The 25,240-nt window shown below is 44.0% G+C and overlaps 1 protein-coding gene across 4 annotated transcripts in view; it reads right to left on the bottom strand.

The window, feature by feature from the left end:
* Positions 1–25,240, bottom strand: part of LOC146808505 (transient receptor potential cation channel subfamily M member 2-like) — a 2,014,188-nt gene that overhangs the window by 1,366,755 nt on the left and 622,193 nt on the right. For all 4 annotated transcript variants that reach the window (XM_085623584.1, XM_085623586.1, XM_085623585.1 and 1 more), the window contains one exon: positions 7,246–7,342. In XM_085623584.1, the coding sequence (XP_085479710.1) occupies positions 7,246–7,342 (97 nt within the window). The remainder of the gene's footprint in view (positions 1–7,245; positions 7,343–25,240) is intronic.

The raw sequence follows: 25,240 nt of genomic DNA, 5'->3' as shown, positions 1-25,240 counted from the left end.
GAGGTCGTCGGCGGCTTGGCTGGGGTTCGGTGAGCTGGCGGGAGGGTGCTGGCTCAGGGATGCGGCGAGTTGTTCGGCTGTGATCTTGTTCCAGCTTCTTCGTGCAGCCTGTTGCTGGTGGTGGTGGACCGTGGTTCTTTTGAAGGTGAAGTGGATGCAGCTGTGGTCCGTCCAGTGGAGTCCAGTGGCGTGGCTGAAGGAGATGTCTTTGCTGGACGAGAAGACGGCGTCGAGTGTGTGTCCGGCGAGGTGGGTGGGGGTGGTCACCAGCTGCTTGAGTCCGAGGGTGGCAAGGTTGTCAAGCAGGGTGGTGGTGTTGCGGTCGTTGTTGTTCTCCAGGTGGAAGTTGATGTCCCCGAGGAGGATGTAGTCAGCAGAGGGAGGGCGTGCGGGCTGATGAAGTCGGCGATGTCTTCGCTGAATTGAGTGCGTGGTCCCGGGGGTCGGTAGATCAGGGTGCCTCTGAGGGTGGTCTTGGGGTCGGTGTGGATCTGGAAGTGCAGGTGTTCGGCGGTTGTCAGGGTGTTGTCGGCTTTGGTCGAGATATGGATGGTGTCCCTGTGGATGATGGCGATGCCTCCTCCAGTCTGGTTGTCGCGGTCTCTCCGGATGATCTTGTAGCCCTCTGGGATGGCGATGGCGATGTCGGGCGCTGAGGAGTCGTTCATCCAGGTTTCCGTGAGGAACAATGCAAGAAATAAGTACAGTAACAACCCAAGTGCAAAATACAGAAACATAACAATCGATGGATATTAACAATGAACTTCTAATGGACTGGTTTCAAATAAATACAGGTATTGAAGACTTATCCGATGCACTTTTGCCATATTTACCGAGGACATGTGAAGTCATATTTTGCAATGGCATTATTATAGAAATATTAAACGATATTAAAATAGTGTAAATATATCTAGGAAATAAATATAAATGTACATAAAAACTACTATTTTTGCAAATAACATTTTCACATTGTCTTTTTAAAACTATAAAGCTGGAGTGTTTTCTTCACAGCTCATCATGGTATACACATCTAGTAGTTAGTTTGGCAGCTGTATTTCATGTGGAATAAACATATACAAGAACAAAAGTATAGTATGTGGATTTAGATTGTTTTATTAAAATATTTTTAATAAAAATTAAATTTGAGAAACGTTGCAATGTTTTATTATTTGTACAAATATATTTGTCCTTTCTTGCAATTTACTTAAAGTTCTTAAATTCGGAGAGCCCTTCACAAAAACAGGTGGATTGCTTTATATTCTAATATGGTAACCCCTTCATAAAGTCTATACCCTTGTGAGAGAAGTTGGCCTGGCATATGCTGGTCACTAGTTAAAGTGGCCACCTTGCACTAGTCCAATTCGACTCCTATGGTAAATAGGTTTAAGACAACCTTTTAAAGAAAGCTATCCTAGTGGTAGCTGTGGAGAGCAGCCTTCAGGCTAAGTCTCTGGAGGAATGTAAAGCAGCTTGTTTTACCTTATAATATCTTGCATTACCAATTGAAAGGACACCACACAGGTATATATATAAAATATATATGTATTTATTTCTAACACACTCTACTAATCTCTTTATGGGATTAGAAATCAGGAACATATGTAAAAATCAACAGTTCACAACAAGTTAAGCACTTATATGGCTGGGGCCCTAGGGGCGTACCAGACCATATGCTAAAAAAGAGGTATAAGAATATCGACTTGCGGAGGGACAAGGCCTAGGGCCTTCAGAAGCGCTGGGGCCTCACTAATCCACCCAAGGCAGGTAAGTAAAGGACGCACGGGAGACGCATGCAGTGTGAGAACACAGCCGCGGATCCCAATAGACTTCAATTGAGCAAGTCGCGGTTGGAATTTTAAAGTTTTAGGATACTTTGGGAGAGTCTACAAGCAAGTCACTTACAGGGTAAGTAGTTCTAGAGCCAACACACACAGGAGCACCGTAGTGCTGGAGTTACCTCACCCAGGGAAGCCTGGTGCATAGGTGTCTTTTGGTGTCGGGTCGCGGCGTCGTTTTCAATGGGAGCCAAAGAAGACATGCTGCTTGTGAAGACAGGAGAAGTGTCCGGTCGAATCCAAGGATGGATTCAGAAGAAAGAAGACCTGAAAGCAGAGGAGACAGTGTTCAAAGTCACTTGCCAGTGACCCGGGCCCAGGAAGATGGATGCCCACAGTCGTCGGGTGATTTCAGGTGATCACAGGTGTCTTGACTCTTCAGACACGAGGTCCAGGAGGCGTCGACGACAACCAGGAGCTGGATTCCATGTGTCCCACAAAGTCTGCAGCTTACTCAGGTGTCGGCAACCGGATTGGAGCCAACAAGTCTTGGCAACAGCAAGTCTCGTGGAAAGAGAAGAAAGTCAGCGGTGCAGACCAGCAAGGTCTGAGGGACTCACCCAGCGAGGGTAAGTCAGGGCAGGCCTGGAGCAACCAGGGGAGCACTTTGGTTCTGTAGAAAAGTCTTCAGGGGACCCACAAGCCAGCTGGCAAGGGATCGCAAAGACGCCTCGTGAGGATTCACTTCACAGGAGCCCACGGTCACTCGGGACGAGGTAGGCCTCTGAACTTCGGTGGAAATCCTGTTCGTAGAACGTTGTGAAGGGATTGCACTTGACAATAGTGCGCGGTACCCGGGTATTGCTGTTCCTCGTCACTCGTGGGGTCCACTTGCCTCAGGAAATTGACTTCTGGGGCTGCAGGGACTTCGGACTCTGGCGAAGCGGGAAAGTTTGCGACTGTTGATGCAATGTTTTGGTGCCTGCGAAGCAGGGGAGACACTCCTTGACTCCAAGGGAGATTCTTCAGACTTCCAAAGGTAGTGGAACATCGAAGGTCCAGGATTCTTCTTCAGAGCATCGTCCAGGGATATCTAGTTTGCAATGGCAAGGGTTCCCTAACTTATACTAGAAGGAAGAGAGGGACTAGCTCTACGACCCCACCTATGGAAGGGGAGTGGGTGGCTACACCCACTTCCCTTTGTCCAGTTTCGCACCAGAGCAGGGGCAGGTAGCCCCTGAACCGGTTTGAGCTGGCATATGCACAGAGGAGCCTACTGCTCCCCCAGTGCATGACTTCAAAGCACTCTAGGAGTGCACCCACCCAGCCCCAATACACCAAATCCTGTCTGGAAGGTGGTTACACCTCCCTGTGACAGGATGCCTATTGTTGGGCCTCCTCCACAGCGAGATTCGGTCAGCAGCAGGAGGGCAGCCCAGTGTCTGTGCTGGTGGCATCCATTTTGTGATGCCAGGGCTCTTTCAGGAATCTACCGTGTTTCCACAGTGGGTACATGCCTATCCCTCTAGAAGGGTGGGATCATACTCCCACACAAAGCGTTTGACACCAAACATGACATGTTTTGATGCAGTCATCCCAGAGTTAGCATTTACCGTGCGGTTATTATGTACTTAAGAGTATATGGTTTAACCGCATCCACAAACAGCCACAGAGAATAGACTCTGAGAGCTGCAGAGGGGCCCTGCTCAGGCAGAGGCACCCCCTCACATGGAAACTAAGCACCCTGCCGTCAGGATTGATAGGGCCTGCCTGAGGGGTGACTGATAGGTGTATATGTGTGTTTAAGGTGAGATATAGGGAACCTATATCTCTGTGAGGAGTGCTAACACTACCTCACCCAGGCTGTAGTAGCAGGCCTGTGGTGTCAGATTTAGTCTGCTTCCCAGGGGTGGCATAATACATGCTTCAGCCCCTGGTAGGCCTGTGAAGTACCTATGCCCTTGGTACCTAAGGTACCATATACTAGGGGCTCATAAGGTACCACAGTATCCAATCACTAGTGCATCTAATATGCACTCCATGTCATTTAAGGGAGTAAGCAGATAGGTTGGGGTCCTGGATAGCAGGATTCCAGCCAGACTAGTCTAAAACCATTCAAACACCAGGAAAAAAGTGGGGGCAACTATGCAGTCAGATTCCACCTTCCTACACCTAAATGATATGATAATTTGTTATCATAATGAAATATATTTTCAGATTGTCAACAAAAGTGATTCCATCTGCCTAGTGCAATTATTTTTAAATTACACCATAGTATTTAATAGTGTGTGTATAATAAAGGGTTGTTTGCTTTTTCAATACAAAAATTTTAATTCAGTACATTTTTATTACTGTTATTAATGCATAAAAGTACTGACCAAAACAAACTCCCTTTATTAGGGCTTCACCTACAATACAGTAAAACAGTAAACTGCTACAGGTAGGTACTTATATTTCATTTACGGGACACTTTGCAAATGATTGCTTATGGACTCCTCATACAAAGCAAGACTACTTACACCTCCCAAAGGCGAGACCTACTGGCTATGCCAATGCTTTTTCATAGTGCTTAGAAATAGCTCTGGTGCAGTATCAAGCAGTTTGTAAGAAACAGGATATTTTAACGCACCAGTCTTGACACTGAAAGATGACGCTGGGTCACTCACTTCAGATTCATCTCTGAAAGACAGAGTGATTCGGTGGAATCTATTAAATGTTAGACTGCTGTCTGTGACTTACCAGAATTCCTCAATGAAAGGGCAGCGGGCGCAATGTTTCATCTTTTAAAAGCTGACAGGGCTTGGACCCTGTCATTCAAGAGGCAGACGTCTGTCTAAGAGCCTGGAAAGCCGGGAAGAAAACGTTCATGGGGAAGCTTCTTTCAGGCTACAGCTGCAACGCAAGGGGGGCTCTGGGCGTGTTCTCTACAGACTTTGGGCTTGGTCACAACAAATCCCCTTCCGGAAGCGTCTTAAACATTAACAGGGTCGCTACTGCACAGGAGCCGCCAGGGAGACACTCATTGGGCACCTTCTCCCTGAGACTCTGAGAGCCTGACACTGAACGGTGCCCAGGAGACAGCGACGGGAAACACGTGCCCTCGTAAGAGGTCAATTGTTATGTAAAACTATGATATTTAGCTGAATTTGTGTAGCTCCCACAATTTGTCTTTTTTGGATCAACCTGTTGTAGTTGTGCATGCATGTCACAGCTGCCTTTTTTATGGAGATCTGTGCCTCAGCGCTCTCTGGAGAGCAATTGTCTTGAATATAGGGGCGTGGTGTCAGAGCCATGAAGAGCTGGGAAGGAGGTCAAAACCGGGACCCATCACCTCATATCCTGTGATTATGAGCAAATCACTTAATTTTCCTGTTCATAAAAAAATGAATGTGTCCCTCTACAACAATTGGTGCTCATGTAAAGCGCTCTGATCCCTTCGGGCCGAGTTTCTGCAATAGAAAACTGCAACAAAAAAAAACAGCGCCTAACATGTACCGCGATGGAGATATGTGGAGGGTGATGAAAGAGAGCAGAAAGCGCCTGTCCCACTAAAAGTAGAGTGATAGGAGCAGAAGTGCAGATGGTAAAAATTGCCAAGCACAGAAAACACACGATTGCTGTAATACGATTGAGTGAAAAAACCAAGTAGTGCTCGCAAGCAGCATACATTGAACAGTAGTGCAAAGTTCATGTAATAGGGCCAGTCGCCATGGGAGAGTGCTAGCACACTAAGGTGGAACAAACACAACAAATGCACCAGTGAAAAGTCCGCATTTCAGAACGGTACAAGCAATAACCTATGGATATTGACGGGCGTGTTGAGAGCCCTTGGATAAGATACTCCATGTTGAGAGACAGCGCATACGTGCTGCCTAGGCTCGACCTAAAAATCATAGAGCCTCATTACGGTGGCGGTCGGAAAGGCTCTGAACAGCATTTGGATTTTCCTTACCCATGTCGGAACCCATGTTTCCGAATGACTCGGAAACATTTCCGACCATTCGATTACGATAGAAAGTAACCGTAACGTCTTTCCGACTCGGTTCCGACCGGGATTCGGAAACTCCGAGTTGGCCGAAGCCAGACTGTACAGCTCTACGGACCGCGTTTCCGACCGACTTATTACGACGTCGGATTCGGACTGCCTTACCTACTCGGTCTGTCCGACACAGAATGGCTGTCAGAAACAGACCTTGGGGGCACATTGCAGGCCCCCTTTCACCCAGAGACCTCCAGTTGGGGCCCTTGGGTGTACCCATGGATCCCCTCTTTACAACCACGCAGTGTGAAAGGCACCATAGGGTGCCGGCCACAGGGTGTAAGGTTTTTGGCAACCGCCACTTTTTTTAATGGGAGCCTGTGTTGTCGGTCAGAACACAGGCTCCCATTAAAGTCAATGGGAGTCCGACCGAACAATGTTCGGAGCCATCATAATCCGTCGGTCGGACTCCCCGAACCTGAGTAGGTCGGAAACGATTCCAACTAGGGGTCTGTCTGAATGCTTTCCAACCGACATCGTAATGAGACCCATAGTTTCTAAACAGATTTTTTTTTTAACTTGCACTATGGAAAATTATGAGTGAGACATAAAAAGAAAAGTAATTGTCTTCACCAGTTATGGTTATAAGCACTGCTGGACACTAACAACAAACATGCTGAAAATGATATAGCAAGAAGCACAAATCTAACAACGTTAGGGTGTGTGTAGAGCCAATACTCATATGTGTTTTGTATTTTCTCTTTTTATGCTTCATTTTATGTATTGTTATTATACATGTCACATGCCATATGCTATATGATACATCTGGTGGCTCAGTGGACTATAAAACGAGTACCACCGAGGGGCCGATTCCGATGACGGACCGGAGTCCATCCGACATCAGTGAGGAACTGGAACCTAATGACCTCTTATCGTCGGTTCCAGACTTGCAAGTAGGATGCGACCGAACCCTGTTCGGTCACATGCCTATACCTATCAATGGGAGCATGGATTCCAAACGGAATGCATGCTCTCATTGAAAGAGCAGAGGTGCAGTTCATCCCTGGGTGCTTGCCACGGGATGCAGGGATAAACAGAGGGGCTAGGCCACCATTTAGCGGCCTCGCACCCTTGGGCGCCCTGCTGTGGGCCCACAAAGACAGTTTCTTAATGCCTTTCTGTGTCATAAAGACCGGCACAGAAGGGCAGTGGGAAAGAGCCGGCCGAGGGAGTACTGAAGTGTTTACCGGATGGCAGATGGGCTCTCCGAGCCTGTCGGAAGCCATCCAGAAAACCGAGTTGGATTCTTTGCCGACCGAGAGTCGGAGCCATTCCTAACCGCATCAGAATCGGCCCCTTAGTTGGGTAATATTAAACACTTGTTTTTCAGCGACAAGAGACCCCAAGGTGTGAACTTGTGATTTACACATTTGTGTTGTTATGTTAGATGTTATGGAAGATTTCTAGTGTGGCAGTGAAGCCTTTACTAACCTTTCAGGAGGGCCATAGTGACATCCACGTACCGTGCGCTGCCTTTGTCCTCCCTGAAGATGGTGAGCAGCTGGCTCATACGCACAATGTCCTGGATCTGGAAAACAATGCAAAAATCTTGGTATAATCCCTTATGTGCACACTGTCATAGCCTGAGAAGATCAACCATCAATAACAGAAGGGTTTTACAGGAGTTGTTGATGATCAAGAGATATTCTATTCACATAAGTTATTATGACAACGTTCCTGCCTCCATGACTCGCACATGAGGGCCAGTGGGATAGAAGAACAACCCTCCACATCTCGATGGAGTAGTAAGATGGGCACCTGGAATTAACCTGCTGATCATGGTGTCAAAATGATCATGTAAGGAGTGAGTGCTATGCCATTGCATGACAGACAGATTGCTACCACATATTTCCAGGCAGCGAGCGCCATGGATGTGCATGATAAACATGTCCAGGGAGCGCCACAGACCTGGAGCTCATCACTTTCAGGTTTTTAACCCTGGAGAGTGCCCTTCAGTGATATGGTGGAATGTTTGAATTGTGGGGCCCTGGGGACATTTCAGTTGGAAACTGTTTGCTCTGGCACTTGCCAGGGGCCACAGATTCACTTTTTGTGATCAAGTTTTAATTTTTCAAACTTTTCCAGGAGAAGACGAAACAAGCATTGGCATAGCCAATAGGTCTTGCCTTTGGGACCTTTTAAGTGTTTACCCATGCAACAGTTGATGTTGTTGCACCAAGGATATTGTGCTGCATAACTATATACGTATAAGGTCCGAAAAGCGAGACCTATTGGCTATGCCAATGGTTGTCATTTTGAGGAAACTACATAATGGGGATGGGTAGCATGGGGAGCCTTAGCTTTGACCCGTATACCCCATTCTAAGAACAATTGCTTGTAACTGTAGATCAAGTTGGCAGTGTTGGCTGATGAGCAAGTAATTTTGATGGAGTCAGATGACTTCCTTTCTGATGTTGTTTGGCTTGGGATGACTTCTACTGACAAAATATCCGTTGTTTTTATCAATATGCCTATTGTTGGTGAGTGTACACTTAACAAATAAATTACTGTTCGAATTTCAATTCCACCTTACAAACAGTTCAACTCCGTGAAGTAAAAAAATAATGGCAGTAGTAAGAGACTTTTAAACCTGGTTTGTTTCTGTGTAAATTCGAAACACTCGTCTGCACCCATGTGAGTTTGTAAGTCAGTGGTGCAGATTTATAACCCTTTGATTCCTGCCCATGATCTTGTTGCACCTCTACAGCCTTCGCTGTCAAATTAGAAGTTCTTAGAGGCCAGGTACACTTATGTGTTAGGAGCTAAACAACACTACAAAGGAGATGCATAACAATACCAAGCAGCTGCATAAAAATACAAAGGAGCTTCATAAAAATACAAAAGAGCTGCGCAAAAATACAAAAGAGCTGCACAAAAATACAAAGGAGCTGGACAAAAATACAAAGGAGCTGCACACAAATACAAAGGAGCTGCACACAAATAGAAAGGAGCTGTACACAAATACAAAGGAGCTGCTTACAAATACAAAGGAGCTGCTTAAAAATACAAAGGAGCTGCTTAAAAATACAAAGGAGCTGCATAAAAATACAAAGGAGCTGCATAAAAATACAAAGGAGCTTCATAAAAATACAAAAGAGCTGCGCAAAAATACAAAAGAGCTGCACAAAAATACAAAGGAGCTGGACAAAAATACAAAGGAGCTGGACAAAAATACAAAGGAGCTGTACACAAATACAAAGGAGCTGCTTACAAATACAAAGGAGCTGCTTAAAAATACAAAGGAGCTGCACACAAATACAAAGGAGCTGCATAAAAATACAAAGGAGCTGCACACAAATACCAAGGAGCTGCATAAAAATACAAAGGAGCTGTACACAAATACCAAGGAGCTGCATAAAAATACAAAGGAGCTGGACAAAAATACAAAGGAGCTACACACAAATAGAAAGGAGCTGTACACAAATACAAAGGAGCTGCTTACAAATACAAAGGAGCTGCTTAAAAATACAAAGGAGCTGCTTAAAAATACAAAAGAGCTGCACACAAATACAAAGGAGCTGCATAAAAATAAAAAAGAAGTTGCACACAAATACCAAGGAGCTGCATAAAAAAACAAAGGAGCTGTACACAAATACCAAGGAGCTGCATAAAAATACAAAGGAGCTTCATAAAAATACAAAAGAGCTGCGTAAAAATACAAAAGAGCTGCACAAAAATACAAAGGAGCTGGACAAAAATACAAAGGAGCTGCACACAAATACAAAAGAGCTGCACACAAATAGAAAGGAGCTGTACACAAATACAAAGGAGCTGCTTACAAATACAAAGGAGCTGCTTAAAAATACAAAGGAGCTGGACAAAAATACAAAGGAGCTGCACACAAATACAAAAGAGCTGCACACAAATAGAAAGGAGCTGTACACAAATACAAAGGAGCTGCTTACAAATACAAAGGAGCTGCTTAAAAATACAAAGGAGCTGTATAAAAAATACAAACCGACAGAAACAGAAAACGAACCTTGGTCTTCACAACACCAGCCCTCTGTGCTTGTTGCCACCGAGTGGAAGTGGACAGGGCTCACGCTTTTTAAAATAATAGTGTATTTAAAAGAAAGACTTTTCTAGCGCTTAACTGCAGTTTTAAGGATTACGTCAAATCGGGAAAATATACTTTCACGTTTTAAAACATTAAAGGCAGAAATGTGGATCAATGAAATTAGTTACTTGATTGCAAACCTTTTCGTGCGAGTGAAAGGAGAATCGTGTCGCTTTAAGTAGCACAATTCACCGATTCATACCCGCAGAGTGTAGCCCAGAGTATTAGTCTGCATTACTGCGCTTTTGATGTCATATTAACATTCAGAAGCCAGCGATACTTGTGTCTCGTTATCCGACGAACTGGAGAATACCGGAGCCTCACTACTCCCTGGATCATGAAACTTTCATCACATGCATTAAATACTTCATAAATAACTGCCATTTTTTACTTTCTCGGGAGGATCTTGGGAATTGCATAGATTTATGAATTGCAGTTCAGAAAAAAAGCATCCTGCGCTTGAAGTCGCTTTCCAGGGAGGACACTCTTTCAGGGATAATTAAAGCAGTTTATGTCACTTAGAGTGATCTCTCCGAAGGGGCAGGGAGAGGGGGGTGCTGTATCATTTAGTTGTTTCATGGAGAAACCACAGTAAACTTTCAAGGTAAGGGTAGTTCAAGAAACCAGACTGTAGCTTAAAGACAAGCTCTGGTGGCATGCTCTGGCCTGTTTCAGGGATAACCGAGGACCTGCAAGAGTCTTAGGAAAACAAACAAGACAGGAAAGCGAAATTAAAGATGGCTTGTACGCTACTCTGTAGTAGTGCTCTTGATGGAAGAGTGCCACTGTCGTGGTTACATGAGTAGTGTCCTGAGGTGATGACTGAGAACTTAACCTGTTCTTTTACTGTGCCACCTAGAAGCTCTCACAAGCCAGACCTAACAAGCACAAGCGCTGCAGGCTGCCGGCAGCAGGGGGAGGAGCGCGTGCGCCTCGCAAGGTAGAGGGGGGGAGAGGGGGGGCTGCGCGATTCCCTTGCGAGAGCGATAAATGCTACCATATGGTGGCGCTCACTCCCGCAAGGGAATCGCCACACGTGCACGCGTTGCCATTGAAGGCAATGGAACGCGTGCACGTTTCAGCCTGAAAAAGGCAATCGATGGCTACAGGTCTCTTTCCTATGCAGCGCATGCGCGCTGCGTAGGCGAGACCTAAAAAAGGGTTTCAGTTAGGAAGTTGCCTTCGTTTTTGCCAACAAAACAGGTGCTGTTGAGCCTAGGATCTCTCTAGGAAACATTAAGGTGGAATATACTAGTGAATATTGAGAACATGCATCTCATGGTAGACCAATATTGTGGATTAAACATTGAAAGGTAAATGCATATAAATGACGTATTGATTTTCTATTCCTAACTCCACATTTACATATATTGAATAAATATATATATTTTTTTTCAATATTTGGCTGCTTTTTACGCTTTTATGCTGCCATTTTTATTATTGATGTTTTTCTCCTGTACTCACTTGTTGAATCTGATTCACTGACTGTTTGTCACTTGGTTTGCTCCAGTTCGGCTGCACGCCGTTGGGGGGTGAAGCATTCGTCCGGAGTAAGTGGATTCCGCGAGATAGCGCGGGACCACCATTTTCTGAGGTCAGCAGGCTAGTTTTTGTCACCATCACTCATGACACACTACAAATGTGCGCGCAGATGTGGACGCGTAGCGGATGCGCGCAGCGGGCGCGCAGATGGCGCACCAAAAGCAAGCCCATCTGCGCCCGTCAACATCCCGGTGCCGGGCATGCTGACCGTTTCCAGACACAGGACGACCCAAGGATAAGGTATTCGAGAGATCAACTTCTGAATCTGAATTTTGGGAAGAGGCGATTCAAGCTGTAAGAGAATCGCAATACACTTAAAACCCCCTATTACTACGCACATTTGCCCACACTGCCAAATGTTACTCCCCAAGATCCTCTATAGGAGAGTTATACACAGCAGACCTATGGAGCCGCTACGAAGGATTAGTAATAAGAAATCAATGGATGAGGCAACAAAATGTCTTCTAGTGAATGCCAGATCACTGGTAAAGCATAGTGTTGAGTGTGCCAGACTCCTGGTGGAGCAAGATATAAAACTGGCATTTTTTACGGTAACTTGGATGAATGAGGCTTCAGGGCCAGACTTAGTGCCGGCCACCCCACCTGGTTTCATCTGTTTCACACTATGGGGAGAGGAGGGGGGCTAGCAATAATCTACCATAACACGCTTAAAACAGTGTTTCAGACAACAAATAGTATGGACTATGAAGCATTGACATTCAATGTCGAACTATCGCCCCATCACTCCTATAAGGGTAGCTTAATGTATCGACCTCCAGGGTCAAGGACATCCTTTCTAACCACGTTAGGGCCTCTACTGGAAGAAGCGCTTTGTTCCAATTCTCTCACCATTTGGAAGCCCCAGAGGATCCCGATACTAAAGCGCTGCTAGATCTGATGAGCAGTGCTGACTTGGTCCAATTAGTAAATGGGCCTACTCACACGGCAGGACATACACTAGATGAGATTTTTTCAAACAATCCACATCTAAAGTATACAGGAATGCTCCCACTGGTGTAGACCGACCATGTAGGAATTCTATTTGAAATAACCATCCCAGTTGATCGCCATAAATTAAGGGAAGGGCCCAAGCAGATAAAAATAAGGGCCCGGGACAAAGTGGTGGGAGCCGAACTGCAAGAACTGCTTAATACCACCATGCAGCCCCAGCCAACAGATGTGGATGAAGCGGCCATATCATATACCCAATGGGTGGACATAGCCTGCAAAAAGCTAGCCCCGGATAAACTGGTATATCCCAAATGAGCATCACCAACGTCACCTTGGTTTTCAGAGGAGCTTAGAAGGCAAAAGCTAACTTGCAAACAGAACGCAAGTGGCAGAAAAATTACTCCACACTAGATAAAGAAAGCTATAAACAAATCCTTACCTTTTATAAACAAGCCGTGTTGAACGCAAAGAAGGTTTTCTTTGTGAACCAAATTTATATAGCACAAAACTCATCTAAAGAACTCTATAAAAATGTAGCAAGACTAGCGAAAACAAGTAAACCTAGGGTTGAGGCAAGCCAAGAAATGGCAGAAGAAATTGCGAGGTTCTTCCAAAACAAAGTGGTAGTTATTTTCATAGCCTTTAATCAACTCCCACAAGGTGTCTCATGAACTATTAAGACTGATGCTGAACAAGGTACAGGAGTAACGCCCTCTCTTGAGGAATTCGCCCCACTTGGTATCGGTGACACTAAGATGCTACTGAGCACGGCCAAGTCTGGCTCCCCTTATTATCCCTGCCCAGTGACAGTAGCCAAATTAGCCTTGGAACGGATTGCCACGACATTGACACCAGTATTTAATAACATGTTTGACTCAGGTGACTTCCCCAGCATCTGGAAGTTGGCCTCGATACTCCCCCTTCTGAAAAAAACAATAATCTGGACCCAAAAGATCCGAATAACTACAGGCCTATTTCTCGCCTCCCACTACATGCAAAAATAGTGGGAAAATAAATAAACGCTCAGTTGAGCGCATTTCTTTTTAAAAACAAGTTACTGGACCCTACACAATATGGCTTCAGAGCAGGACATAGTACGTAGACCGCCTTGATAAAGTTGACGGAAGAAATTAGGAAAGCTCTGGATCAAGGAGGTGAGGCAGCCCTCATTATATTGGACTTGTCTGCGGCCTTCGATATGGTCCATCATGATCTGTTGATAGACCGTTTGTCGGAGGTGGGGGTAAAAGGAAATGCCTGGAGGCTGCTAAAAGCATTCCTATCAAACAGGAAACAAATAGTGTCCCTAGGGAGTTTCTATTCCAATGCTTTTATGCTTCCATATGGAGTTCCACAGGGATCGGCCCTCAGCCCAACCCTTTTTAATGTATACGTGGCACCTTTGGCTCCTTTGATTAGATCATATTGTTTTAGTCTCAGGTCATACGCAGATGACAAACAAATTGTAGTGTCTCTACTACCAGGACAAGAAATGGGCATGAGTAAGAAATTTCAAGACTGTATGGTAGCAGTCAAATTCTGGATATCACAAAATTGCTTAAAACAGAATGCAGCCAAAACTGAGGTTCTCATGTTTGGTACCAAAGCCAACTTCTGGATCCCTGATTGGTGGCCATCGAACATGAGCAACCCCCCCATACCCACGAGAAAGGCTAAGAATCTGGGTATCATGGTGGATGACAAACTTAACTTTGAGGATCAGATAAAGGATACATTCTCGGCCACCTTACATTCACTCAAGATGATAAAAAAGATAAAACCGTTTCTGCCAGAAGACAGCCTACGAACAGTTGTGTTCTCTATGGTGTTATCGCGGCTGGATTACTGCAATGGGCTCTGTTTAAACATCTTAGAGCGGCATCTAAACTGATTGAAGAGTTTGCAAAATGCGGCAGCAAGGTTGGTGACAGGCATCCCCAAATTTGTATTGGTAGCCAAACAAATACGAAGATTACACTGGCTGCCTATCAGAAAAAGAGTGCAATTTAAGTCACTATGCATGGTCTTCAAAGCACTGCATGGACAGGGGCCTGACTTCTTGGCTAACCAGTTTCAATGGTATACTCCCAAGAGAACCCTATGCTCATCAGGAGCCAAACTGGTGAACATACCTCCATCGTAGAATGTTTAGTGGGGGGGGGGGGGCAGAAGTTTTATAACAGGTGAGGCCAAGGCGTGGAATGCCCTCCCCTGGAATCTGAAGAACTCCACTAACCTTCTTGTTTTTAGGAAACAACTTAAAACATGGCTCTTTAACTTATAAGGTCTCCCTCAGCCACACATCTTCCTGGTCCATCCTTGCTCTCAGAAGAATTAAGCTACCAGCGCCAGGACACCTCCGGGTAACCGTGCACTTTACAAGCTGGATTAACATAACATAACATAACACATTTACATATATTGAATAAATATATATTTTTTTCCATTTAAAACCCAAAGGTTACAGGGACATTATAGTTAGGAAATAGAATGAAAAAGAACCTTAGAAATTCACTAAAACATAAAGGTCACAGGGATGTTATAGTTAGGCTTTGACTTTACACACAAAAAATCATAGAAATTCAGCAGTTATAGTTAGAGATATCTCAAGTAACTAAAACTCTTGCCCTAAGGTAACTATAACTTGTGCACCAACATGCATAGTTTTCTCATCAGTATTTTCATTGCAAATGCTGCTGTGATATTATCAATGATTGCATAGAAGATGTCATGATTGATGTAATATGTGAGGTAATTAGTAGTGCATGGTGGGTGGGAGTTATAGTTACATTAGACCTCGAGTTATAGTTACTTAAGATAACGATAACTGCTGAATTTCTATGGTTTTGTGTGTGCAAAATCTGAACCTAACTATAACATCCTTGTAACTTTTGTTTTTCCAGTGAATTTCTACTTTTTTTAATGCTATTTCCTGGGTATGGTAGCGGTTTTGTTGGTCTGTGATTGGGTGTGTGAGTGGGTATATGAGTGGCTGTGTGGGTCTGTGAGTTGGGTGTGGTAGTGGTTTTGTGGGTCTGTGAATGGGTTAAAAAAGAAATATGTTTTTGGGGCCCTGGGGGTCTTTGTGGGACCCCCTAAGCAGGCCTAGGGGGTCAGGGTGTTTCTACCCTGCCCCTTTTTGCGTTTTGCGTGTTTTTTTCTGTGCTTTCTTGTGCCTCTGGAAGATGGCTGCCGACACTTCCTGGTTTGGAGTGTTGACAGCCAATTAGCATACAGCTCGTCATCGGGAGGGTGCGCGGATCCTGCGCTCCTATAGATATATGTATGATTTTACTTTTTAATTTTCTCAGCACCTACTGTGTGGTAAATAATTTAATTACCGGGACTTAATTTGATACAGAAACATAATAAAATAGCTCAGTAAATAAGAGGCAGAATCCGTGGTATTAGAGGTTCGGAATGGGCTTTATTCCAATGATCGATTATAATCGGTTGCTCCAAGTTCCGTCACCACGAAGGTTCAGGAAGTGAAGTACATACATGATTGACAAGAAATGACTTTTATAGAACATACAATACAATGAAGCGAATGCGGTAGGCGTAACAATTGATAAGGAAGATGACGATTCACCTGCGTAACCGAAAATGGGCGTAATGAGGAGTAAAAAGGAACATAATTGGTTATGATGTCATATATAGGTGGATCTATAAGATTATACTTGGCATAGATGCGCGCGCAGCAGCATGACGTGTGATTGACGTGCAACTAGGGGGTGAGGGGGACTTGACATTTAGCTTTACATGTGGAGACAAGAAGTCTGGGGGGTCAAGTCAACCTAATCCCAAATCATATCTATCATCCTATGTTTAAAGAACTATGTTATCCACAAAGGAAGGACTCTTGGACAAAATCTATTCTATACTGACTGTGTGTGCGTGCACAAGCGTCTAAGTGTCTACACTAGATGCGAGGGCAGGAATTTTCCATAGTAACAGGGCTATGAATTACTTGCATAAAGACAGAGAAGTCGGGCCTTTGCTTGGTAGCTGGAAGAATGTTTACTTAAACTACTAGACAGGAATGCATCGGGCAGGGAACGGAGCAGATAATTTCGAAGGTGAAATACAGTTCTTGGCAGGCAGCAAGCTGATGTCAGGCTTCGTGAGCCGCGCAGAGAATGAGACAAAGTTCATGGTCACAGATGCAGGCTCGGACTGGAGCTTCAGAGGCAGAAAGCAAGAAAAGCTTGATGACAGAATCAGGGCCTACTTGCCTGGACTGTAAAATGGCATAAGTGAACCATATAAAGGCGGTGGCCTTTCGTACTTAGGAATGGAATATCCGGCCCATTCATGGCGGATCAACAGAGGACATGTTAACGGTGGACGCACATGTATTTGCGTCTTCATAACTAGAACTGGAGGGAACATACATGTACTTGTGATTCATACATGTAACCGTTGGGGTCCAAGATAGGGGACATAACTGATCAGAAAAATCCATATTTCCACATTCCCTCCTTGTCCCCTACTTGCCCGTTAAGAGATATCAATCTTCATCAATCCATTGATCTGTTCATATAACATAATTTGTTCTTCTTTCTTCTTCCGTGACGAATGAATTCTTGGTGGTGGAATACACGATGTGGCACACAGACCACAGATCGCTGGTCCACATTGTAGACATAGACAGCAACTGAATAGTATGAGAAGGCCAATACCTAGGAAAGATAGGACCTTCCATCCAAAGGTAGATAATATACTCCAAAACCAACCGGACCAAGTCCAGGTGCCTGGGTTCTGGTGTATCTGGCTTACAATCTTATGAAGGCGAGTTATGGCCTTATATACCGATGGCGAATTTTCTGGTATGAAAATGCAACAGCTTGATCCGATGACCCTACAAGCTCCGCCCCTATCAGCCAGGATGACGTCAAGGACAAGACGATTTTGAAGCACAACAATCCGCATAGCAGACTGCTCTTCTGTTAAATTGCCTAAAGCGGAAATAGTTTCATTCACTACTGCTTCAAGGGTTCTAGTTAATCTACGTATCAGCTTACTATTAGTAACAGTACCTATATAGGGAAAGAGACCTTTATTGAAATCTGTGTATTTTTCCCATGCTGTTTCAGTATAATCGACTATTGGGAGATCTCTCCTTTCTCTATTGTGTACTAAATGAATATTTCTGTGATAATCAGGAGGAGCTAGAAAAACAGGTGGCAAAAGGAATCCAATGTAGCAGGTACCATCCCAATCTAGAGGCAAACGTACATATGCCGTCTGACCACATATGAAATAGGAATGGCGGGAAGCTCTAAATGTAGACTTGCCTTGATCACTAAATTCTACTACAGTGGTGCATCTACTATGGCCCATATGTATGGAACCATTCTTTCTTACACATAATTCACCTTTTACTGGAAATATTGACATAGCGGGCAAAATTGGAGTAGCTTCGGATTCGACATTTAGGATCATAAGATTAAGCGTGAAATTACCTAATCCATATACTTCATTTTCTAAATCAGTTCCTGTTCTCTGGGGAAGTCCCTCCTTGTTGGGGTAGCAGACCTTAAGTAAAATTAAGTTCAAATTTCCCCATACCCAGTTATCTTGATAAACTGCAGAATTCGAATCTAGAGAATTAATTAAACTAAACCATGCTCCACAGGAGCCGTTGTGTGTGAACGGGTATGGAAAGAGAGGTAAAATTCCTTTATAATTCTGATAGGGAGGGAGTCGGCCACATATCCAACAATTTGTAGCATTGCTAACCTGATGGGAAAGATGTAACATACTAATAAAAGTGTTATTGCGCAGCGCAAATCTGTATGACAATTCAAGCGGAGGTAATTCACTAAAAGAATGTTCAGCAGTAACATTGTAAACATGTCTAGAAATAGGATAATATATGTGCAACAATATACTTGCAGTAATTATTAAAAGACTTGAGAAAAACAGAATTAATAACGTCACTATGCAATGACTACGCAGTGATTTACAGTACGCCTGTCGTTTCAACATTTTTCGGGTGTTTTCTCTATTCAGGTCCAAGGGATACATGTCAGAGACAATTCAACCGCTTCACCTTGGAGAGGACTTAAACAATCAAATTGCTCGACTCATTGGGCCTGAGCTTTAATTTATAAAGTTCCTGACTGTTGGCCTCAGCCAAAGGTAGTTTTGAGTCAATGGGTGAAGACACACGAGGTGGGCTATTCACATCCGAAGGAAGTCCATGAAATTTCTTGATATGACTTGAATGCACCCATCCTTTTCTGCCTTCGATCTTCACGGCTGTCCTTGTGGTGAGCAGGACCAGCTGGGGTGACCTCCACCTAGGTTCCAACTGTGTTTTTCGATCAAAGTTCCTCACGAGGACTAAGTCTCCCGGAACCACGTCGTGGGGTTTCACCTCAGTGTTGTCAGGAAAAGCTGCAGCTACCTGTGAACGACAAGATTGTAGTGCAGACATCAAGGAAGCCAAGTAATCTGTCAGCATATTACAGTCAATATCAGTTATTTTTCGTGGCATAGGCGTCCCCCACATATTTGGTGGTCTGCCGAAGATCACTTCATACGGGGATAGCCCTGTTCGAGAGTGTGCTACCATTCTTGTGTAAAAGAGTGCAACTGGTAATGCTACTACCCAGTCGACACCTTTTTCCCTGCATATTTTGGACAATCCAATTTTCAGGGTCTGATTATGTCTTTCTACGAGACCTGCTGCCTCAGGGTGTCGGACACAGTGGAATTTCCACTGATAGCCTAACAAAAGTGAAACATGTTTCATTAATTCGGATGAGAACGGCTGGCCGTTATCTGAGTGAACAACACGTGGTAAACCGTATCGTGGGAAGAATTCTCGAACCAACTGTTTGGCAGTAGTCGGGGCAGTGTAATCTGAAACCGGGTATGCCTCCGTCCAACGGGAAAGAGCACACACAACTACGAGAACATATTTGAATCCTCTGCATCGTTCCATCTGGATATAATCCATCTGGAGGACTTCAAAAGGGTGATCAGGAGGCTGAAATCCACCCTGTTCTACGGGAACGCTTTTTCCTGGGTTGAACTGGCAACAGATCATACAGGTACGGACCTTTTGTTTGGCTGCAGCTCGTAAATGCTTGTTGAACCAAATATGTTGAATGCTGTCTAGCATAGCTTTCTCTCCTAGATGCGCTGGACTATGTATAGTGTTAATCATAACTTGGACCATTGAATCAGGAAGGAACCACACAGACTTTTCCTTCATAATCCATCCTTGATCCGTTTGGATCCCTCCTAATTCAGTCCATTTCTTTATTTCTTCTGATGTAGCATGTGTCTGTATATCAATTACGTCAAAAGTAGGATCTTTAACTGTCATACAATGTGTTGGGACTATTGTCTTTGTCATGTCGGATGTTTGAGTTTGAGCAGTCTGTTTAGCTGTTCTGTCAGCTACATCATTGCCTTGAGAAATGATATCAGTGACTTTCGTATGAGCTTTACATTTCATAATTGATATTGCAGTCGGTAGATGTATCGCATCTAATAGGGCATGAATGAGGGGTCCGTGCTGAATGTGGGCACCGTGGGAAGTTAAATAACCTCTCTCTCGCCACAGCACGCCGAAGTCATGTACAACTCCGAATGCATAACGTGAATCAGTGTATATGTTGACTTTTTTATTTGTGGCTTGAATACAGGCTTGTGTCAGAGCGACGAGCTCTGCTGCTTGAGCGGACAAAGTATTTATATGATTTGTTTCAATGACCTCAGTATCTGTTGTGACTGCGTAAGCAGCCACTAACTCTCCTGTATTTGTTCTCATACATGAACCATCTACATACAATGTCAGGTCTGGATCTGACAACGGGACATCGGTTAAATCTTGTCTGGGTTTCGTCGTTATAGTAATAACTTCAATACAGTCATGGGCTAGTGGGTCTGTTCCGATTACTGGCAAAAGTGTGGCAGGATTCAATGTGTTACAGCGTCTGATTTCTATATGTGGCTGGAACAATGTAAGTTCGTACCCTGTAAGTCGCGCAATAGTCAAGTGTTGTGTTTGCGTTCTATTTACAAGAACCTCTACCGCATGTGGTACTTGAACTGTCAATGGATGTCCTAACACTATGGCATCGCTTTGTCGTATTGCTAAAGCTGTCGCTGCCACTGATTTCAGGCACGCAGGAAGAGCCTGAGCTACTGGATCTAATGTACTAGAAAAATAAGCACATGGTTTGTGTGCTCCTGCTTGTTCCTGTGTGAGTACTGACAAGGCAGTACCTTCGCGTTCTGTAACAAAGAGTGTAAACTGTTTTCTGTAACATGGCGTTGCTAAAACAGGTGCTTGACATAAAGCTTTCTTTAGGCTTTCAAAAGCTTGTGTATGTTCCTGAGTCCAAGGGAGAACAGTCGATGTGGCTGCCTCCTGGGTTGTCAACTGAATGAGTGGTTTTGCTAGAAATGCATACTGAGGGATCCACTGTCTACAGTATGAAGTGAGGCCTATGAAAGCCCGCACCTCCTTTTGTGTCTTGGGTATTTGCATGTTAGCTATTAACTGAATGCGGTCGGGTGTAAGCTGCCTTCCCTCCTTGGACAGCGAGTGTCCAAGATAAATAACTCGCTGGACACAGAATTGCAGCTTAGAAGGGGACACCTTGTGTCCCTTTTCAGCTAGAAATTGTAAAACTGTCAGTGATGCTTTCTCACATTCGGGTTCGCTTCTAGCGGTGATCAACAGATCATCGACATATTGAAGCAAGGCAGTGTTAACTGGCATGTGGATACTGTCGAGTTCTCGTTTCAGTGCTTGGCTATAGATGCTGGGGCTTTCTGTAAATCCTTGAGGTGCGCGTGAGAATTTAAAGCTACGTCCATTTAAACTAAATCCGAACAAATATTGACTTTCCGGATCTATTGGGACGCTGAAAAAGGCATTTTTGAGATCAATTACAGTAAAGAATGTTGCTTCGGAATCAATAGCTGTCAGTAATGATGAGATATCAGGGACCACAGGGAATTGTGGCACGATACACTTATTTAATTCGCGCAGATCAATAATTAATCGATATACTGGCGGGGCCTTTGGATCTGTTCGTTTAAGAATCGGAATTATTGGTGAATTACATACATTGGAGTCTGTTTCCACAACCACTCCTTGGGCAATGAGCTCGTCAATGATTTGCAGCAAAGCCACTACAGCATCTGGGGGTAGCTTGTATTGTCGGATTCCTGGTAGTACCTGTACTAATAAACCTGGTAGTGCTTTAGTTTTATCCCCAAGTCCTGCTCCTGCAGTTCGGGCCTTTTCTTCTGTTTCTAATACTGACCATTCTATCTTTTGGTCTCCTACCTCCCACTCTTTTTCCCTGAGTTTCTCATAAATGCCAGCAGGCATTAATACCTTTAATATTGTCATAATGTCGGGATAGGTATATTCTCCCATGAGTAACATGTCTTTAATTTCTCGGTGAAAACCCGCTGGATCTTTGTCATGACTGGGTACCACTTTCTTCATTTCTAACAATTCTATTTTTGATATGGGCGTGTATACAAATACGCGTTTAAACTCATTGTCCTCGCCCTTTATTGGGTGCACTTCTCGTAAGGGATTCTGTCTGTCCATGTAATACGTGGTTCTTTCCTTAATGGGTAGTGAAACATGTTCTGAACATACAAAAAGAATGTATTGCTTTCTTGATTCTAGTATTTCTTTAATTAAGTTAGTACCTGAACCTCTCCATCTATTCATGAGTAATTCGGTCAATATATCAGGTAAGGGACCAGGATCTGAATGTTGGCTTTTATATAGTATAAGAAGTTGTTGAATCATATAAATCCCAGCTAAACGCTGTTCATCTGGGGTGAGATTCAAAAATGTGTGTGCTACTGTGTCATCACTATACTTCCCGGGACTGTCAACCCAATGGACAGCTGACCTGGCTAATTCTTGTTCATCCATAGAATCGAGAAAACGATAACCCCTTCGTTCTCGGAGTAATTTATCTGCTGCTTGGAATGAATGTTCGTTAGACCTTATATTTATTATTGGTGTTTGAAATTTCCTGTTATTTTCTAGACACATCGGACGTATCGGATCAGTAAGACATCTAGTACTATTACAAGATCTTCTTTTACCTACATAGGTTATAGTTTCTGACTGTCCTGTGGGCAGTCCTGATCCTTCTTCCTCGCTTTGATCGAACTGGTCTACCGCTAATCTTTCTTCGTGTAGGCGTTCTATTTCTTTTCGGATTTTTCGGCACATGGCTATTATACAATTCTGCTTATCATGTCTTCCTTCTGATATATTCTGACTCCATCTGGTAAGAACTTGCATTGCTTCCGGGTCTACCCCTGGTCGGTCTTGATTTCTGATCACACAATTTATGAGGAAACGTAATAGTTCCCCTTGTATTTCCACTTTCTGGTATTCCATAGCTCTGTTAATACATTCAGAATCTCGCCCTGTTTGAACAAAATGATATATATTATCTAGATGTGCAGTCATTCCTGGTAATTTCCCTAAATACACTGCGGCTCGTCTGATACGTAATGATGCTAGGGTCATTTCGTCCTCTTTTCCGGGTACAGGGTCATATCTACAATCTATAAGAAGTTCCTTAAGCGTACGGGCATTTATGAGTTTGGGTGTACGTGAATGTCCTGACTCTTGAAAAGTAAGTTTATTTATTCTGGGCGGCGTAGAAAAAATATTGGTAGCACCTCCGGTAGCCCCATCTGGGGTATCGGGTGTGAAAGGATTCGCTGAACGCGATACAGCAACTATAGGTGTGGACATAGCTATAGAAGTATCTGCAGGGACAGATGTAGAAACAGATGTGCTTGCCGGAACTCGTTGCTGTAGAGATACGGGTACCGGATCTTGGCGTTGAACCTCCCTGACAGGCGGTCTATGTGGGGCGGAATTAGCATACTCGGGAGCTGCGTCATCTAAATATGAGGAAAGAAAAACATCTTCTGCGGTTCTAGGATGCCCCTTAGGATGTACCTTTATTGGAAATAATGGGGTTGGCAAGTCTTTCGGTATTTCTGGAGTAGCCTTAGGTAATCCTTCGGCCAGAAGGGGATACATACCATTCATAAGGGCATTTCTTTGTCCGTCTACTTGTTCTGATTTCACTCGGATACCTTCCTCAATTAATAGATTTTCTCGAACTTTATTTGAACTCTCTTTATTCTTCTCTTCCTGTCGGAGTGCTTTTTCTGTACGTCTATGAGATTCTTTACGCCATAACTCAACGGCATCTTTCTGTGACTGTCTGACTTTCCTTTTCCATAACTCTTCCTCGACTTTCATGATGCACTCTGCATCCCAGGTCCCCGCTGCGGGCCACCTCTGACTTTCTGGTAATTCCTTGGTGTAGTCTACCCATAAATCAAGAAATAATATAGCATCTAAGCCATGTTTATGATACATGAAGTACCCTGGAGTGTCCCTAGGAGGAATAGGAACGGCTTCTTCGAGTACCCCTTTTCTAGTTGTGATCTGTCTTAACTTCGAAAAGAGCGGCATATTGAGAACTAATCTGATACTTGATTTAAAACAAAACTTAATACAGTAACCACGATAATGAACAGTCATTCATACCACAATATGCAGAACGTACTTAAAACATTTAACATTTAACATTTACCTGAACAATGAACAATGATGATGATCTAAGGAAAACTTAAATCACTAAACATAATACTCGACATTAACTGAATTATATACTTGATATACTGCTAAACAGTACAGATACACTGCTGAAACAGTGCAGACCGGATTTGTGTACCCAAACCCGTCTTGACCGGCACAAACTATGTGCACGTCAGAAAGCCTCCCCAGTAATGGTACTCACCGGGTAGCTCGGAAACGGAAGGCCTCGGAAACTGGACTGAACTTGAACCGGACTGGACTCGACTCGAACACTGCGGAGACTGGACTCGACTTGGGACTTCGGAAACTGGTGGGCCTCTGTATACCTCGGATCTTGCTCTCTCAGCTAGGCTCTGGTCGGGATACTTCGCACTTCTCACCGCCTCGTCTGGGTGTTGATCGCAGCCTCAGTCGCCCCCGCTTGACCGGAGGGAGATACAGGAAATCCTGCTGGTACGCGTTATTGTCCGTCCAGCTGTGGCAGGAGACCGGGCCTGCAACGCACCACCGGCGCGTGAGATGAGAAAGTGTCCCTGTTCGGGCGCCATTCATGTGGTAAATAATTTAATTACCGGGACTTAATTTGATACAGAAACATAATAAAATAGCTCAGTAAATAAGAGGCAGAATCCGTGGTATTAGAGGTTCGGAATGGGCTTTATTCCAATGATCGATTATAATCGGTTGCTCCAAGTTCCGTCACCACGAAGGTTCAGGAAGTGAAGTACATACATGATTGACAAGAAATGACTTTTATAGAACATACAATACAATGAAGCGAATGCGGTAGGCGTAACAATTGATAAGGAAGATGACGATTCACCTGCGTAACCGAAAATGGGCGTAATGAGGAGTAAAAAGGAACATAATTGGTTATGATGTCATATATAGGTGGATCTATAAGATTATACTTGGCATAGATGCGCGCGCAGCAGCATGACGTGTGATTGACGTGCAACTAGGGGGTGAGGGGGACTTGACATTTAGCTTTACATGTGGAGACAAGAAGTCTGGGGGGTCAAGTCAACCTAATCCCAAATCATATCTATCATCCTATGTTTAAAGAACTATGTTATCCACAAAGGAAGGACTCTTGGACAAAATCTATTCTATACTGACTGTGTGTGCGTGCACAAGCGTCTAAGTGTCTACACTAGATGCGAGGGCAGGAATTTTCCATAGTAACAGGGCTATGAATTACTTGCATAAAGACAGAGAAGTCGGGCCTTTGCTTGGTAGCTGGAAGAATG

Source organism: Triturus cristatus, chromosome 8 (assembly GCF_964204655.1).
Source record: "Triturus cristatus chromosome 8, aTriCri1.1, whole genome shotgun sequence".
Taxonomy (NCBI): domain Eukaryota; kingdom Metazoa; phylum Chordata; class Amphibia; order Caudata; family Salamandridae; genus Triturus; species Triturus cristatus.
The sequence above is the reverse complement of the archived record's forward strand: the minus strand, read 5'-3'. Positions and strand labels throughout refer to the sequence as shown.